At 56.0% G+C, this 17625-nt stretch overlaps 1 protein-coding gene across 3 annotated transcripts; it reads left to right on the top strand.

The window, feature by feature from the left end:
• Positions 1 to 566: 566 nt before the first annotated feature.
• On the top strand, positions 567 to 16175 carry Tbkbp1 (TBK1 binding protein 1). Of its 3 annotated transcripts, none has more exons than XM_051175191.1 (10): positions 567 to 1305; positions 1679 to 1932; positions 2201 to 2350; positions 2581 to 2685; positions 3646 to 3826; positions 4552 to 4730; positions 4832 to 4893; positions 12834 to 12952; positions 13085 to 13803; positions 14686 to 16175. In XM_051175191.1, the coding sequence occupies exons 2-10, from the start codon at positions 1708 to 1710 to the stop codon at positions 14812 to 14814; spliced, it is 1869 nt and encodes a 622-aa protein (XP_051031148.1). In that variant the 5' UTR covers positions 567 to 1305; positions 1679 to 1707; the 3' UTR covers positions 14815 to 16175. The 3 variants fall into 3 exon arrangements, with proteins under 3 accessions (XP_051031148.1, XP_051031139.1, XP_051031129.1); XM_051175182.1 differs by lacking the exon at positions 567 to 1305 and adding an exon at positions 1361 to 1484 and having other exon boundaries at positions 2228 to 2350; positions 4555 to 4730; XM_051175172.1 differs by lacking the exon at positions 567 to 1305 and adding an exon at positions 1361 to 1484 and having other exon boundaries at positions 2228 to 2350.
• Positions 16176 to 17625: the final 1450 nt, after the last annotated feature.

The following is a 17625-nucleotide window of genomic DNA, read 5'->3' as shown; positions in this document are numbered from 1 at the left end:
GAGTGCGGGCCGGGCGGGGAGGGGGGAGGCGCGGCGGGCGCGGGGCGACCGGGGGCGCGGGAGGCCGGGGCGCGGGGCGCGGGGCGCGCTTGGCCCAGGAGCGGAGTGGGGAGGGGACCTGCGCCGCTGCCCGCTGCCCGCAGCCCGCGGCCGGCCCCAGAGCCGCCGCTCGGCCGCCCGCCCCGGGCCCGGCCGCGGTGGGGGAGGGGGCTGCGCGCTCTCGGCCCCCGAGGGGGGAGGCGGCCGTGCGTGCGCGCCGACCCCAGGCGCTTAAAGCGCGGCTCTTTCAGCGGCCGCGGGAGGGGCCTGGGCGCTCCCCGCGCCCCCTCCCCGGTCGCCTGCGCGGGCGCTCCGCGCGCGGCCCCGGGAGGCGGAGGAAGGCGGCTTGGGTCCCCCGGCAGGGGTGTGTGGGGACCGGGGTCGTGGGCAGGGGGCCGAGGGGGGGTGTGACGAGCGCCGGCCAGCGGGGGACCGGGAGGGTGGCGTGGGCAAGAGAGGGTTAAAGGTGGGGCCGGCCCCACAAACACGCGCACACGCTCCTTACTCAGACCCGGCACTCGCGTCCCTCCGGCTCTTAGCCGAGGCTGGGGGAGGGGGCTGGGGCCTGCGCGGTCGGAACTCGCGCCTTCGGGCCGAGCCCCCCGGCCGAGGCGCACACACGCTCCGGCGCGGGCACACACCTCGGACATTCCCATAGTGCCTCACGTGACACTCGGCCCGAACGTGCCCACCCTGCCCACACGCTCACGCACGCGTGCTCACACGCGCGCGCACAACCTCTGGCCGCTTCCGAACTCCGCGCTGACCCCCCGCCCTCCGGCCCGCAAATGCGCTCATTGACGGCGGCACACCTACACTCATTCACAGACACGCTCCCCCCACATGCCAGCCACAGCCACACATTCATCCACAGGGCCGGGAGAAGTACACACGCACCCCCTCGCTGCCTACTCGTTTGGGAGCCCTGAGTCATCCCTGCCCCCTCTCGGGGCTCCCCACTTCCCTAAGTGCAGGCACAGAGGGACAGGCTGGAGCCTCCTTTGGTGGCCCCCGTCCCCCTAGGCCCCCTTGCCCAGTGTGCTGCCTCTGACACTCAGCTAAGGACTTCCTGTGGGTCCCAGGTCAGGGGCCACCTGCGCCCGGACGGTTGCCACAGCCCCGGCGTAGCTAGGGAGGCGCTTCCTTTTCCTGAACTCTGGGATCCTGCGGGAGGAAGTTGGGCGGGGGCCGCAGAGGCCGGGCTGACTGGTGGGACTGGCCTTCCTTAGGAGCAGGCGACAGAGGCCTGGGATGGCCGCTGTCCAGGTATTTGGGAAACCGGAGGTCTGGGGAGGAGACCAAGCTAAGCAGTCCAGGCAGGTTCTGGGCTGCGCCAATGCTGTGGCCTCCCGTCCACAGGTCTCTCTGGGTTCTGGAAGGAGCCCTTCCCTGCCACTGTGGCTTCCTTGGCCCCGCTTATCAGTTGTCCCCCGACTCAACTCGAGGTACATCTGTGTCCATTTCCTTCCCCTACGAGCGGTGACAGCAGAGGATAGATGTCACCTTCTGAGGGAGAGGGTGGTGTGGGGATCTGGTCTCCCAGCTGAAGCTCTACAGCTACCACAGGGTCCTCAGACCAGCATGGGGAGTTGGGGACAAGCACCAAGTGGCCCTCTTCATACTGTACCTTCTCTCTCAGGAGGCCCAGTGTGGGCTGAAGCTCTTACCATGGAGTCCATGTTTGAAGATGACATCAGCATCCTGACCCAAGAAGCTTTGGGGCCCAGTGAGGTGTGGCTGGATGGTCCTGGAGACTCCTCTCTTGGAGGAAACATGTGTTCTGCCTCCCATTTTGCTCTCATCACAGCCTATGGAGATATCAAGGAGCGGTTAGGGGGTCTGGAGAGAGAGAATGCCACCCTCCGCCGTCGCCTCAAAGTCTATGAGATCAAGGTCAGAACCTGGATGGGATGGGGAGCTGTGTAGAAAAGTTGCAAGGGTGGGAGGGTGCCCAAGAGATCCCAAGGACCCAGAGAAGTCGTTAGAAATGGAGGCTCATCCTTGAAGTGGCTGCTGCTCAGGGTGTGAGTGAGCAAGCGCCATTGCTCCTACAGTGGATGGGGGGCGGGGTGGAGGGGGGCTCAGCTTTGGAGTGGTAGGTCCTTTTGGAGAGGGCAGGGATAGAAGTCTCTGAAGCAGGTTGTCATTGCGTGGGGGCCAGGCTTCTCTGAGGACTGCCCTTCCACAGTACCCGCTGATCACTGACTTTGGAGAGGAGCATGGCTTCCCTTTGTATGAAATCAAGGATGGCTCCCTGCTGGAGGTAGAGAAGGTCAGTCTGCAGCAACGACTCAACCAGTTCCAACATGAGGTAAGCCCTCGGCCTTACTTCCCAGGCAGCCCAGCTCCTTATACTTCCTGCTTCCCTCTGTGTCTCTGATGTCAGTCACCTCGCCTCATCCCGGAGGTGCCACTGCCCTCCCTAAATCAGCTTCAGCTGTCCCTGTTCTATTGGAAATGGGGTTGGGGAGGTGGGTGGAGCCCCTCTGCTACCTGTCAAGGGTGGCTCTGACCCTGGCACACCTCTCCGGGCCTATCCAGTTGCAGAAGAGTAAGGAGCAGGAAGAGCAGCTCGGGGAGATGATCCAGGCTTACGAGAAACTCTGTGTGGAGAAAAACGACTTGGAGACAGAGCTGGGGGAGATGGTGAGGCCCGGAGAGTGGGGGGTGAGGTCTTTGTGTGGGCATTCCAACCTGTGATTGTGTGTGGCCCTGTGTGTCACACACACTGTGCTTGCGTGTATACCACCTGTGTATCTATCTGTGAATGCCTGCTTTGCTTTTTGAGTGACACAGTATCATCCAGGTCATGAGTGACTGTCCCCTTGGCTATACAGTGACCCTGTAGGACACTGTATCAAACCTGTACATGCAGTACTGTGCCTGGGAGAGGGTGTGAGCTGACAGGAGAGGTGCCCACAACTCTAGAGATAGATCTTGCCATGAGTTTGATGAGAGTTAGCAGTGGCCATTTGTGTGAGTGTGTGGGCAGGTGGCAGGATCATTGTTTCTTCAACTCCTCAGTGTGACCTTGATCAAATTATTTAGCTTCCATCACTCATCCGAAAAGCAGGGTAAATGGTAACCATCTCACTGAGCTGCTGTGAGGATGATGGGACATTTGTGTAAAACAGTTTTCCTTTTATAGTCAGAAACGCTTGTGAGGCTCTTGCTGCATGCCAGGCACTGTTCTTATCCCTCTACGCACACTTACTCATTTTAGCTCTCACAACAATCAAAAGAGGTAGGCGTGATACTGCTATCCCCATTTTATACATGAGGTAGACGAAGCCCAGAAGTGGTTAAGTCATTTATGCAAATGGAAGTTATGTTCCTGAGGGGGCGGGGTGGCTGGACCTAGAGCTGAATGTTTGTATAAATGTCCCTGTGTGGTAATGGCAGAGAAGAGGGTTGACTCTGACCTTGCCAGCCACAGTAGCCAGAAACATCTGCATTGCAGGTGCTAGGAGAGGAGGCCGCACACCTGTGGCTACTTGGAGTGTGTGTGTGGGACACTCTCCTCCAGTCTGGGGGACTCTTGGGTCTGGGAGTCCATGGGGCTCCCTGGCCCTGCATAGACCCGGAACCCTCTGTCTTTCCCTGCAGCGGGCCCTGGTGGAGACCCACTTGCGGCAGATCTGTGGTTTAGAGCAGCAGCTGCAGCAACAGCAAGGCCTCAGGGATACAGCCTTCCCCAGCCTGAGCCCCCCACCTGCCCCTGCCACAACCTGTCCTGACCTGGACCTGCACTATCTGGCTTTGAGAGGGGGACCTGCCTTGGGTCATGGTGAGACATCAGTGACCTCTGCCTTTCTGATCTCCAAATCTCCAATCCTAACTCCCATCTCAGTGTCATTGGGCACCCTTGGCTTGCCTAAGATCTTGGCACAATTTATTTATTTATTTGTTTGTTTGTTTGAGGTGGGGTCTTACTATACAGCCCTAGTTGGTCTGGAGTTTACTGTGTACACCAGGCTATCCTGGGACTTGGAATAATACTCCTCATTCTGCCTCCGTGGTGCTGGGATTATGATCATGTGATCCCATATATAGCTCTTTCCAATATCTTAAATTTGTTCAAAATTATTCCATACTCCTCTCCAACTGTTCTTTCACCTCAACCACCCTTTTACAAATTCTCCTACTGACATCCTTTTGCTATTCAGATCATACAATTTTTAGGTTATGCCAGCAGAGGGCATCCCCACGCAGAGTCCCCTTCGGCTGCAATTACAAGAAGTGTACCCCCCCCCCCCCAGGATGCTCCAGACTTCTGGTTGACCTTCCAGAGGCCATCTTACCTCCCCACCACCCCCTGGCCTCCAGGAGGATGGAATCTGCATCTAGCCTATCCTTACTTCCCTTGTAATCCTATCTCTCACCCTCGGGTGTTTGGCTTTCTGGCTACTTTCTGCACCTTGGGCTGAGTTCTTAACCTACCCCAGTGGATCTGGGAGTCAGTGGTGGCAGCTAGAGCCTATGTGACAGTGACATTGTCTTGTCTCCTGACAGCAGGTTGGCCTGGCCCTACCAGTGTAAGTGTGAGCGAGCTGGAGCGGAGGCAGCTGGAAGAAGCTCTGGAGGCTGCGCAGGGGGAGGCCCGGGGGGCTCAGCTGCGGGAAGAGCAACTCCAGGCTGAATGTGAGAGGCTGCAGGGAGAGCTGAAGCAGCTGCAGGAGACCCGAGCCCAGGTAAAGGTGACTTGGGAGCTGCCTTAGATGGGCAGGGAATAGAATAGCAGAGAAGAGGAGGAGAGAGAAGGCTGGGCTCTGACCTTTACATTTCTCCTCAGGATCTGGCCTCCAACCAGTCGGAATGTGACATGGCTTGGGTAAAGAGAGTTGGGGACGATCAGTAAGTCACATCTATAACCCTTGCCCTCTTAACCCCATATGCTAGGGACTACCTCAGGTCTCCAGAGTATGCTTTCCAGCTGTCCACATTATTTGAGTGACCTCTCTTCCTAGGTCAAGGGGTGTGGCATCGGGGTTGCCCAGGGAGAGGGCTCTGGAGTATTCAGGTTCTGGGACCAGGCTCATCTGTTCTCGAGGTTTGGGCGGGGATGCACTCAGTGGCTCTGTTGCTTTGTTCTGTGTTCCCTGTTGAGTTTTCTGTACCAGAAACAAAACTTAGAGGTTGAGTACATCCACTCTCACTTGTGAGGAAGGAGATAGCCTCCCTTGTTTTGGATTTGTCCTGCCTTGTCTGTTTATTTAGAGGGAGGAGTCCTTGAGGTGGGCAGAGGAGACAGGGTCTACAAAGTAGGGAAGAAGGTGTGCGTATCTGGGGGGAACCTGACAGTGGGGTCTTGGATGCACTGGGCAGCAAGGCTGAGCAGCAGCAGTGGCCTTGGCATCTTTCACAGCTATCCCAGACTTATCTTCACCCACTTCTAGAAAGAGTGCTTAACCCTCCTTTTTGCTTAGTTCCTCTCTCGTGAGATGAGGCTAATGGTACAGGCTTCACACATTCCTTACCAGCAAAGACTGAGACCCTAATGGGACAGGGACTAACCTTCCCTCACAGGGCATACCCAGTTCCCAGGGTCCCAGGGTCCTCCCTCCCAACAGGGTTCCTCGGCATCCTACCCAGCTTCCGGCCAGCTAGGAGTACCCCTTGCTTCCTTCCCCACCCTAGGGTGAGGGCTTGGGTGGAGCTGTGACAGCCGAGAGGGTGAGAACTGAGTTTGTGGGGCTGATGGGTGGGAGACCCCTCCCTCAGCTAGCCGTCTGTGGAGGATGGGAGGGAGCTTTGCAGAAGGGGTCCGCCCTGGTTTGTGGCTGGGCCTCTGGGACCACGGTAGCCCATATGTTCAAACCTGGAACTCACACATACCCGAATATAGTGGATCCTTACTCAGCCCCGAAGGTCCTCTTAGGGGGTCAGTGAATCCAATCCCTTCTTATTGCAGAAATTCCTGTGCGTAGGGGGGACTTCAGCAGGCTGGGTCATAGAACTCTTCCTGAGAAGGGGAAAGGCCTTGCGTTCTTGACTTAACCTTTGCCCCTCTGGACCCTGGGTTCCCCTCCTGGGCTCGAGAGTCAGCCATTGCTGCAGGGTGTGAGAAGAAGGTGAGGTCAAACATGGGAAGGGGTGGAGAGAGCAGTGGACCTTCCAGGGGCCAGGGCCCCAACTCAGAAGGTGTTTTGGAGGCTGTATCGTCCATATTGCTTATTCTGGCCAAACCAGCCACTTCCCTGCCAACCAGAGGGAGCGAGCTGAGGAAATTCTCCCAAAGTGCAGTGGGCTCCTTTGACTTGTTGGTGACCTCTATAAGCCTCCTGGATCCCTGTCAGCCAGGCAGGCCCTGCCTGCTCTTCCCTTTCCTTTAGTTGAAATGTTTCTCCACAGCCCCAGTGTGGCAGGATTAATTCTCAGAGGAGGTCCTCATCCCCATGGTAGTTTTATTTTCTTATAAACTCAGCCTTTTTGGTAACGGGCAATTCCCTGGGGCTTTCTCCCATCCCCCCACCTAAGGATGGCTCAGACACCTCTTCTCTGCCCCCCAGGATCAGCAACCCCCTCTTCTGTCTACTTGTGCTGATTCTGTATCAAGTGGGAATTTTACTGATGGCCTTTCCTGGGAATGAAATGCTGGCATTACATTATGTGGGGATAGAGGGCAGCTCTTGAGCCCAGCCTGCCTCTAGGAATTAATCTTCTCATCTTGAAAGGTGCCTTCAGCCTCACTTGTCCGCTGGGACAGCCAGATTGCTCTCAGGGATCCTCCACTAAAATATCTCCCTTACACCAATCTTGCCCTATGAACTCCACCCTGGTGCTGTCTGTGTCTAGGAGCGGGCCTTGGAGGCTGCAGTCCCTTGTTCTCAGCTCCTGGCCCACAAACTCTAACCACCTGTGATTCACAGCAAGCAGGACTGACACCAGACCAGACAGGTCAGGCTGCCATTCTTCAGCTCTGACCCACGGTGGACTCTGGGATAGCTTGTTTCCTGGTGGTCATAGCCCAGGAGGGGCTGAACTGCCCTAGAGAAAGAGCAATGACGAGGGAGGAGGTTGGAAGAGGCTGTGGAGTTCACAGAGCTTATGAGGGTGTTCAGGGAGGTTAGGACCTGGGAAAGTTCTAGCCACAGTGACATGTGCAGGAACCCCATAGTCCCCTCCCCTGGCCTGTGGATTCCTGGGTGGGACTGTTTGAAAGTATGGCCAGTGCCAGGGGACCAGAGAAATCTGAGTGTCACTACCTGAGGGCAAGAGGGCTCCAAGCAGATAGAGGCTCTGGAAGGCAGATTGGGTCTCATTGGTGAGGGGCGCAGTAAAAAGAGGGGAAACCGTAAGTTATAGGCCTTTCTTTTTTCCTAGTGTGGGGGGCTCAGGGTTGCAACCTGGGACCTTTTCCGCCCACCCCTCCCACCCCCTTTCTCCACCCACAAGCCTCTGCGTGGGCTGTGGTTAGTGGTGGGGAAGTGTGAACTCAGAAGAGAGAGGATGGAAACTCTGCACAGAGGTCAAGGGCAGTGTGGGGTGGGTCAGGACGGAAGTCGGAGACCCCCGTGTACCCTGAGCCTAGCCTCCTGCCCCCAGAACCAGCAGGCCAAGGGCCTCCTCCTTCGGGCTTCTCACCCTCCCTACTTCCTTTCCTTTAAGTCTCCTTCAACCTGATACCCAGAGCACAAAGAATTAACCCCTGAGTACTTGCAGCTGCAGGGCGCCCTGAGGGTGGGCACCGTTCTGCTGGTCGGAGGGGACTGTGGGTTTTGAAGGCATTTCCAGCCTTGTGCCTGCCAGCTGGGGCCAGAGCTGAGAGCTGCTCTTGTCATCATTCTCCCATAGACAGGCACATTGTCCCCTCTCTTATCACCAGGTGGTTTTTGTTGTTGTTTGTCTAAATTTTGGTTTGATTTTTGCTTTTTTAAGACAGAATATGTAGCCCAGGCTGTCTTGAACTTGCTATTTAGCCAAGAATGACTTTAAATTCCTGTTCTCCTACTTCTACCTCCCATGAGCAAACATTACAACATGTATTACCAGCTGGGTTCGTTTGCTTATTTTGTTTTGTTTTTCTTTTCAAGACAGGGTCACAGTATGTATCTCTGACTGTCCTGGAACTCACTATGTAGACCAGGCTGGGCTAGAGTTCACAGAGATCTGCCTGCCTCTGTCTGCATCCTGAGTGCTATATAGCCCTACCTGTCCTTTAACTCATGGTGGTCCTCCTGCCTCTCCTTCCCAAGTCCTAGGATTATAGACATGAGCTGCCACATCCAGCATACTAAATAAATCTTAAGCCAGAATCTTAAAACAAGACAAAACAAAAAGCCCAAGCCCCAAAGTGGGCTTCCTCATGTCCACATCGCTCTCCTAAACATGCGGCATTAGGAAGTTCAGGAACTAGAGAAGGGCAGTCCAGGCAGGTCTAGTGAGCAGGGTGCTGAGCCTCACTGTTTGCCTGCTCAGGTATTTGGTTCTGTAGGTAGGAAGCCCTTTTATAAGAGGGTGACCATGTGATTTGTTGACCAAATTGCATCACTTTTGAAAGTGAAAGGGGGGACTATTAATTATGCAACTAGTGTGAGCAGGTTCAGGCCTGGGCAAACCAGGACCCTTGCCTGGTTCCTGCCCAGCTGTGAGTTGCTCTGTCCATCTGTGTTTAGGGAAGCTTCTGGACACACAGCCATCTGATTCTGCCTAGTAGAGGCTGCCATGAAGAGCTCAGGTCTGGGAACCACATGACATAGCTGGTCGAGGAGCGTGAAGGGCTCAAGGCTCCGGAAAGGAAGTGGTGGAGCACAGGCTTGTTGCAAAGCAACTTCCTCCTCCACCAGCCCGCAACCTCAAGTCCGCTCCACGGCCTGGTGCCTGTGGTCCCCTCCCTGAGGGTCTGGCAGGCGGGAAGATGGTGCTGGGTGTGCCTGTGGGTGGGTGGAAAGTTTGGCCCCTAAATTCCCCTGCTGGGTGGGGTGGCTGGGGCAGCTCAGGACAGCCAGGGGTAAGGTTGGAAGGTCCGGGAGGGAGTGCTGGGTTTCTGAGTTTCTCCTGGGTCTACATCAGATGATGGTTCTGACCACAGGACAGATATAGTCCTATTCTCTCCCTAGCACTTACCCTGCACAGGGTCCTGATGTTACCCCTATCCCTAATCCTGATCCCCAACTGTGTCCATAATCCTGGCTGCAGAAGAACTACCAGCCCTGTATCTACCCTAGTTTTCATCCTAACTTGAAGCCACTCTCCAAGTCTGGCTGGCCTGACTCCCGACTTCTCCCTGCACTGATATGGAGTGGTTGGGAGCAGGGGCTGTCTTTGTGGCTCCCAAGCTCCTCTGAGGCAGAGAGAGGCTTTGGAGAAGGTGCTCTGGTCTTTGACCTTCCTGCATTGCAGTAGCTTTATTAGTGACAGTGAAGACAATTGCTTCCAGGAGGGACTTTGAGATCCCTGGATTTCCAGTGGGAAGGATGAATGAAAGGCTAAGTCAAGGAAGAGTAGAAGCCCTCTCGCCTGCCAGCTCTGCCGTTTGTACTCTGGCTTCTCTAAAGACAGACGCCAACCTAGTGGGCTGAGGTGCTGAGAGCAAGTGTTGAATCACTGCTCTGCACCCACCACTGCTGCACAACCTGGAACTAGCTCCTCACCACTCTGCTCCTCCACCCCGAGTGTCTGTCACCCTCCTCTCTCTTCCCAGGGCCCCAGTGATTCTCTGAACTCCTGGGCTGCCTCCAAGAGCCTCGGCCTCCTCCTCCTGTTCTCTTTTGCTTTCCCAACGCATTTTCTCCCACTCTCTTGAGGTGTGGGCTGTGTATGTGCAATGCTTAGTAGCCAGGGCTTTGGAATCTGGGAGGCAGGTTCTCTTCTCCAGCTTTAGGACATTCTGGGTGGCTTTACCTCTGTGAGGTCGATTGGCGTTGGGTAGTCGTGAAGACAGATGAGGTTCCGAGCACTGTGCCTGGGCCATGATCAGCATTCATACAGAACTGGGGCAGCATGTGCTGCTGCTCATATGATCTGTTCCTTAAGTCTTGATGGTGGAAAATCCTCTCAGGTGTGGCCAGGAAGTCAGGAAGCAGAGTGTGTATTTAGATGCATGCGTGAGGCTCTGGGTTGTGTTGTCAAGTTGACATTTTTTTTTTTTTCCACTGAATTGGCAGTGTTTTCAGTGAGTCATTCTGAAGCTGAGCATGTTCAACCATCAGTGTGTGAGGAGAGAGATGCCCAGAGGAAGGGCATGCCCCCCAGGACTATGAGGTGGCAGGAGGAGGTCAGAGCCCCTCACTCTGTCCAGGGTCTCAGACGTCTTTGTGAGGGTGGCCTGGTGCTCTTGTCTTGGAGGACTGTATCTGTTTGCTTCAGGGCCCCATATCAGCTTGGACAGGGGCTGAGCAAGCTAAGGCAGAGGCTTCTTCCATTTCTGGAAGAAGCGCCATCTTTTTCACTCCAAGGAGAGTGCCAGGCACTGGGCTGTGGAAACTAGGGTGGCTCCTGACTGTGAGAGAGCCAGCAGGGGAGAAAGGGACCTGGGGGACTGAATGTGACAGGTGAGATCTCCCAGGCAGAGTGTGAAAGAGACGACCTGTATCTGTCACCAGAGATACAGCAGGGAAGGTGGATGGGGAAGACAACTGTGCTCAGTGGACAAATGTGACACTCCATATCTGCACTGTCCAGGATTCCCTTTGGCTCCCACTGCTGAGCACACAGCATGACCTTGTCCCCCAGGGGCCCCCATCTCACTAGGGACACACAGCTCCTGCTCTCAGATTGCTTTCAGTCTAAAAGCAGAAGCTTCCCTGGAGGGCTTCCCTGTTTGCTGTGAGATGTGCCTGGACTCCCCAATCTCATAGGAAGACCCATTTCTTACCACAGACTTGTGGGATGAAGGTGGTGGAGCAGAGATTGCATTTCACAGACGTGAGGCCCGAGGTGTGGTGGGATGGTGGCCATGGAGCCCAAGTCAGGGTTCCCTGGACAACTCCTGTCTTGGGAGATGGGTGGTGTGGCCTGGTTTTCCCTAACAAGTGGGCTTAGCTCCCAGATGCTTTACTGTAACTGTATTAAAAGTGGTTTTACTCTGTGGCCCCGGCTGGTAAGAGTGGCAGCCCCTGAGCCAGAGTGGGGAGCACAGCCATTATCTGTTCTCTGAACCCCAGCCTGATGCCTCTGCTGTCCTGACTGGCATACTCCCTGCTTCACTCACACTCGCCTCACACATCCCCAGCCACCTTGCCCTTACTGGGCTGGGTGCACCCTCTCTTAGGAGCTCACACCCTGGGAGGAGATTGACCCTGAGCAGCACCTGTTACTTCCCTACGGCCCCAGCTGCTGAAATTTCAAGGTCCCTTCTGGAGTTGTAGAGGTGAGAGAGCTAAGGAAAGTCAAACCCCTGCCTTCAGAGCTCAGAGGCTCATCCAAGCCCAGGGTGCAGATGCAAGCAGGTCCCAAGGCCGAGGTAGAGCCCCTATGAGATCAGGACTGCTCCTGGGGTGGGGCAGCAGCTCACAGGGAGAAAGAGGGGCGGTTTGGGCTGGAAATTTTCCTGGTTGTGTTTGGGGTGACCCAGAGGAAGAAAAGGGTCCTTTGCTAAGTTCCATGAGAGTGGGTGTTGAAGAGGCCTAATTTGCATGGAAAAAAGAACTGGATGGGAGCCATTTTTGAACCTAGAAACAAGCCCTGAGCAAAGAGCTGTGACTAGAAATACAATGGTGTACTTCCCAATGCAAGTCCACAGCAAGGTGGCCTTTGAGAAATGCTCAGTCTGGGTGGCACACCCTGCAGGGGGACAGTCCCCATCTGCTGCTCAGATGGATATGAATGGGAAGAGCAGGCCAGATGTGTACAGTGAGACCCTGGGAGGTGTGAGGCTAGGAGCCCAGATGTGTACAGTGAGACCCTGGGAGGTGCGAGGCTAGGAGCCCAGATGTGTACAGTGAGACCCTGGGAGGTGCGAGGCTAGGAGCCCAGATGTGTACAGTGAGACCCTGGGAGGTGTGAGGCTAGGTGCACCAAGGAAGCTTTCAGGTAGCAACAAGAGCAGTGGGCCTGGAGAGGGGCCAACTTGGAGAGGAGCTAATCAGCTCTGCCTGCCAGGAGCGGGGTGTTTTCCTAAGGAATGGCTTCATCACAGCCTGTGCAGAAGTGATCCCCAGTGTTTTCAAGGTTGACGATGGTTTTTCCTCTGGGTCCCTCTCCCCTCCCCCCCAGAACACAGATCCTCTGTTTATGGTACTGGATATTGGGTATTACAGTTTTGGGATTGTGGCCAGTATTGAACCCAGGACCTCACACTTGCTAGGCAAGTTTTCTACCATAGAGTTACATTTTGCTTTTTGTTTTGAGACAGGGTGTCACCAGGCTAACCCTGAGACTGCTCTGTCCCAGGCAGTCCCAGCTTGCTTCCTGCACAGCAGGGATTGTAGCCTTGTCTCCAGGAGCCTGTGCCAATGCACTCTGAGAAAGTGCGCTGTAACTTCAGTGTGTGGCTTTCTTAGGAACCCGTTTTGTCATCGAAGTTTCTCCACCAATTAGGGAAACATTCACACCACCTGTGTGAGTGAGCAGCCCCCCAAATGGGATTCAGGGACCCCTTGGAATGTGTCTATTCCACATCCTCGCCCTAGGCGGGGAACCTCTGCTCCAGTGTGGAGAACGGTCTCAGTCTCTGGAAGCTGGGGGAGGCTCCCCAGAAGAGGTGGCAGTTGAGGTGGACCTTAAAAGCAGAGAGAGGGGATCCCTACAGCTGGGGTAGGTGTGAAAGATGCAAGGCAGAGCAGGTTCTTTTCTATGGCTGGGACAGAAGAACCACATCCCTTTGCTTCCCACCCCTTGCCCTCTGACCTCAGGGTGAACTTGGCACTGGCCTACACAGAACTGACAGAAGAGCTGGGCCGGCTACGGGAGTTGAGTTCCCTGCAGGGGAGGATCTTGAGGACTCTGCTGCAGGAGCAGGCCCGGAACGCAGGTGAGGCTGCCAGAGCCCGAGAGCAGAGGCGAGAGCAGAGGCGCTGAGCCCAGGAGCCACCTCCCACTCCCTGGGTGGGCATTGCCCCTGCAAGCCCCTGGCTGACACTCCTCCCCGCTTTCTCTTTCCCAGGCCAAAGGCACTCGCCGCTGTCACAACGCCACTCCCCGGCCCCCGCGTGCCCCTCACCCTCCCCACCTGCCCGACCGCAGCCCTGTGCCCCGTGCCAGTCCCCCGCCGCCCAGCGCCGCTCGCCCGTGCCCCCATGCCCTTCGCCCCAGCAGCGCCGCTCGCCCGCCTCGCCCTCCTGCCCGTCGCCTGTCCCACAGCGCCGCTCGCCGGTGCCTCCATCGTGCCAGTCACCCAGCCCGCAGCGCCGCTCACCGGTGCCACCCAGCTGCCCGGCCCCGCAGCCCCGGCCACCACCGCCGCCCGGGGAGAGGACGCTGGCGGAGCGTGTCTACGCCAAGCCGCCCAGCCACCACGCTAAGGCCGGCTTTCAGGGCCGCCGCAGCTACTCGGAGCTAGCGGAGGGCGCGGCCTATGCTGGTGCCTCCCCCGCCTGGCTGCAGGCCGAGGCCGCCACGCTCCCCAAGCCCCGCACCTACGGCAGCGAGCTCTATGGCCCAGGCAGGCCGCTCAGCCCGCGCCGAGCCTTCGAGGGCATCCGCCTACGCTTTGAGAAGCAGCCATCGGAGGAAGAGGAGTGGGCCATGCCCGCCAGCCCTCCCAGTCCCGAAGCGGGCACCATCCGCTGCGCCTCATTCTGTGCAGGCTTCCCCATCCCGGAGTCACCTGCAGCCACCTCCTATGCCCACGCCGAGCACGCACAGTCCTGGCCATCCATCAATGTGAGTAGTGAACTGCTTCCCTTAGCCTGGGTACCTTGAGGTGATGAGGACAGAGCCTGCTCTCCCTCTGGAGTCCCACCCTGTCAATTATCTTCACACATGGTAGGCAGGGGCTACCCTGCAGCAAACACACCCTAGCTTAGTATAGACCTTCCTCTCCCTCTTCCCTCTGTTTCCAGTTGGTAGGAACAACCCCCCCCCATATTAAAAGTATGGTCCTCAAAGTGACAGCCCTAGCTTTGATTCCAGCCCCCTTAGTATCTAAAAGACCACGTTCAAATTCTATCACTTTCAGCAGCAGCAAAATGAAAACGGTGATACTATTACTGTAGTGAGGTTTTAGGAGGCAATCATTCTGAAGCAGTTCTTGGAATGTGTGGCTCAAGCACACTATTATGTGGGTGCTAAAGGATAGGGATCCTGAAAGGGGCAGAAGAACAAGGACCCACACAGGGTCAGGCCTGCCTCAGACCCTGGGCTCTTCTCTGTCTATCCTGCATGATAACCCACTTCAGGGTTCCATCATTTCACTGAAATAATGAGTTTCCTGGGAGGGCCAAAATATATTCCAGATCCAGACAGGAAATTATGTTAGGTTGTACATTGTTTGCCGTTGTCCAATGCATTAAGTTAGCTGTGCCTTGTTCGCTCTGGAGGCATGTCAAGTCTTGGTTTCCCTCATTACTGGAGTGCCCCAGCTAACTGAACAGTGAGTCTCACACACTTTCAAAGACATGTGCCTTAGGCAAAGCCCAGGGATTGGGCTGGTGGCTGTAATCTATGTTGAGGATGGTGCCAGGGAAAGGAGAGCCATAGCCCTCCCTCTCTATTGTGGGTCCTAGGAAAGAACAGACTCTAAGTGGCTTCATTCTCTTCCTGCAGCTACTGATGGAGACGGTGGGCTCTGACATCCGCAGTTGCCCCCTTTGCCAGCTGGGCTTCCCTGTTGGGTACCCAGATGATGCTCTCATCAAACACATTGACTCCCACCTGGAGAACAGCAAGATCTAGGGCGTCTCTCCCCCAACTGGCTGTTTCTCTGCTCTCTCATCACCCCCCCAGACACTCACTCACTTTGAATGCTGCATGAATCTCGTGGGGGGCCCCTGCCCCTTGCGGTCCCCAGATACCTCCACTAGCTACCGAGTCAATGTGTGTGCCGTCTTCCCTGGTCCAGGCACCACTCAGCTCTGGCTCTTTCTTGGAGGCTGACCAAGGCTCTCTCCATCTTCCTGGTTTCCTCTGGGGAGTGGAGATCTGGTCTGGGATGGGGAGGACATACCCTCCACCTCTCTCTCTGCCTTTCTGTTTTCCAACAAGGTTGAATCCAAGAGGAAGTCTAGTGTTTGGGGAGGGAGAGGAGGAGCGGCCAAGAGCTCTGGGAGCCCCTTCCTAACTGTCCATATTTCCTGGGCGATGTTCTTCCAGGGAAGACCTCTTGAGAGGGTCACAGAGCTTGCCCTGCACACTGATGCCAGCCCTCTGTCTCATGCCCGACCAGCCTGGGGATCATGGTATTGAGGAAGGAGCATCTTGTTTCTTGTTAGTCTCTGCAGGCCAGCTCTGATCTCCCCCTCTGCCCACTCTGGGGAGCAGGGAAGGTGACAGTGGGGTGGGAGGAGCCTGCAGGCCTTGGATGATCCACCCCAAAGGGGCTACCTTCTCCTGGGCCATCTCCCTCAGTCCAGGGGACTGTCTGCCAGCCCTCACAGGCCTGGACCCTTCCAGAGGCCCTGGCACTAAGGTGCAGATCATCAAGGCAGATGCCTCCATGTTCCCCACTGCAGCTCCTGACACCATATGCGCCCTGGAGCCCAGTTGTGACTCAGCCTGTATTTGCTGGGTGGGTGTCATCAGCCCCTCCCTCCCAGGCCAGAACCTGAGAATGGGCCCAGGGTGCTGTGGAGATCAACTTCAAAAGAGCTAATCCCCTTCCCAAACCCACCCACCCAACCCTATATTCCCTCTGTGAAATCTACCTCAGAGTCATCCCCTCAGAAAGACAGGGGAGTGGGAGGCTGGGGTCCCAGGCTGAGGTGGGAGCCTCCTGAGGGAGCCTGCTGCCCACTATGAATCCACCCCTCACTTGAGCCTCCCTGGGGCCTTGGCCAGCTGATGGCAGTGGAAAACCACTGTCCATCACATGTGCCATTCTGATCCAAATCTTCCAGGCCCTCTCCCCACACCCCTCCTTCCTCTGTGCAGGGGTGAGGGGTATGTCAGCAGGGAAGGGGCCAAGGACTCCAGAGATGCATTGTTGTACCCTGAGTGTTCCCCAGGGAGGGGACATGGGGAAGGGGGCTGTAGAGGGGAGAGAGGGCTCTTGTGCTCTCTGAACAAGTTGAAAGTCCAAATAAAACTTACCTGTTCCATCTGCGCTCAGCCCGTGCTTTTGGGGGGGGGGGGTGGGAGGGCTCTTGGCCCTCACTTGGGAGGCCTTGGAAACTGTCTTGGGAGCCACAGCCACTGCTGAGCTGGCGTTAGCAAGTGTGTGTGGCCCACATTCTGTGATTATGTTGGTCATTCTGGATGCAAGTCACACGTGGCTTATGTCTAAGTTGAAACAGGTTTGAAGCAGACACCGAGCCCTGTTAGGTACAGGTTGAATCTTTGCCCTCAGCGTGTCTGGTCAGCAGAAGTTCTGGAGCCCTGGGGGAGTTTTCATTAGGAGCCAGGCTGGGACATCACAGAGGATGAGAGCTCAAATATCCAAATCCCATGTCTTCATGGGTCTAAGACTAGGAAGGGGCCAGGCTTCAGGCTCAACTGCTACCTCAAACACTCCAAAGTTTGGGAAGTTAGAGCTGGGTCATGAACAGGCTGCAGCATGTGCCCCTCTGGAGAAAAAAGGAAAAACAAGTCTGAGTTAGTCATTCATTAACTGATTGTCATTCATTTCCACAAGACCATTTTTTTTTTTTTTTTTAAAGGGGACTTGGGGAAGACTCTTGTCCAGGATGCACAGAGGCCCTGTTACTAGAAAGAAAATGCAGGTGCAGGGTGTGGTGATACACACCTTTAGTCCCAACATTCAGGAGGCAGAGGCAGGCTGAGTTCGAGGCCAGCCTGGTCTGCAGAGTAAGTTCCAGGACAGCAGGACTACACAGAGAAACCCTGCCGGCGGGGGGGGGGGGGAGGAGGAACATAACAAACAAACAAAACAATGGAGAGAGAGAAAAGGAAGGGAGAAAGAGAGCCTTGGTTGATCAATGGTTGACGTTCAGTTCAGCTCTAGAACATGGCAACTGACCCTCCCCGTGCTGCAGCTAGGGCCAGCCTCCTCAACTCTTGTGTTGAAATAAGTAACCACTGTCTGCTGCCAAGACCTTCCTGAGTGCCAGGAAAGGTAGACCTCCCTGCATATGTGCCTCACAGCCCTGAGAGAAGATTCTAGAACATCTGGTATTTGAGTGCCCAGTGGCCTCTGTAGGTCTGGATGACTGGCTAGTATGACACAGACTAAGGGATGTTCTGGGAACACAAAAGGCAAGGGAAGCCTTGAGAAAAGATGTAAAGAAGGGCCTGAGAAAGAGCTGGCACATGGGCACAGGCAGACCCAGTAACCTAAATGAGGGAACCCAGGTGTCCTGTGTGGACTTTCCCCTGTCACCAGGGTGAAGAAAGCATGGGGACATAGGGAGCAGACTCTGGCAGCTTGTCTCCCTGATTTCTAGGGACTCGGGAAAGGCTCAGGTACAGGGCAGAATGTTGCTGGGGGCTGGAAGAGAAGGCAGTGGAGGGAGGCAGTGTGCCTCCATCTAGGTGCCCTACATGGTCACAGACGTCCATCTAACGCTTCTGAAATGAGAGGGCTGAGAATAG

The sequence above is a fragment of the Phodopus roborovskii genome, unplaced genomic scaffold (assembly GCF_943737965.1).
Source record: "Phodopus roborovskii unplaced genomic scaffold, PHOROB, whole genome shotgun sequence".
Classification (NCBI taxonomy): Eukaryota; Metazoa; Chordata; class Mammalia; order Rodentia; family Cricetidae; genus Phodopus; species Phodopus roborovskii.
The sequence above is the reverse complement of the archived record's forward strand: the minus strand, read 5'-3'. Positions and strand labels throughout refer to the sequence as shown.

What these genes read in the sequence shown, in the direction of transcription:
- Tbkbp1 (XM_051175172.1), top strand. Translation starts at nt 1,376, where the DNA reads ATGCTGTGGCCTCCCGTCCACAGGTCTCTCTGGGTTCTGGAAGGAGCC. An exon ending in GTCCCCCGACTCAACTCGAG is followed by an intron (nt 1,485 to 1,678) that starts GTACATCTGTGT and finishes CTTCTCTCTCAG; the next exon opens with GAGGCCCAGTGTGGGCTGAA. An exon ending in GGAGCAGGCCCGGAACGCAG is followed by an intron (nt 12,953 to 13,084) that starts GTGAGGCTGCCA and finishes TCTCTTTCCCAG; the next exon opens with GCCAAAGGCACTCGCCGCTG.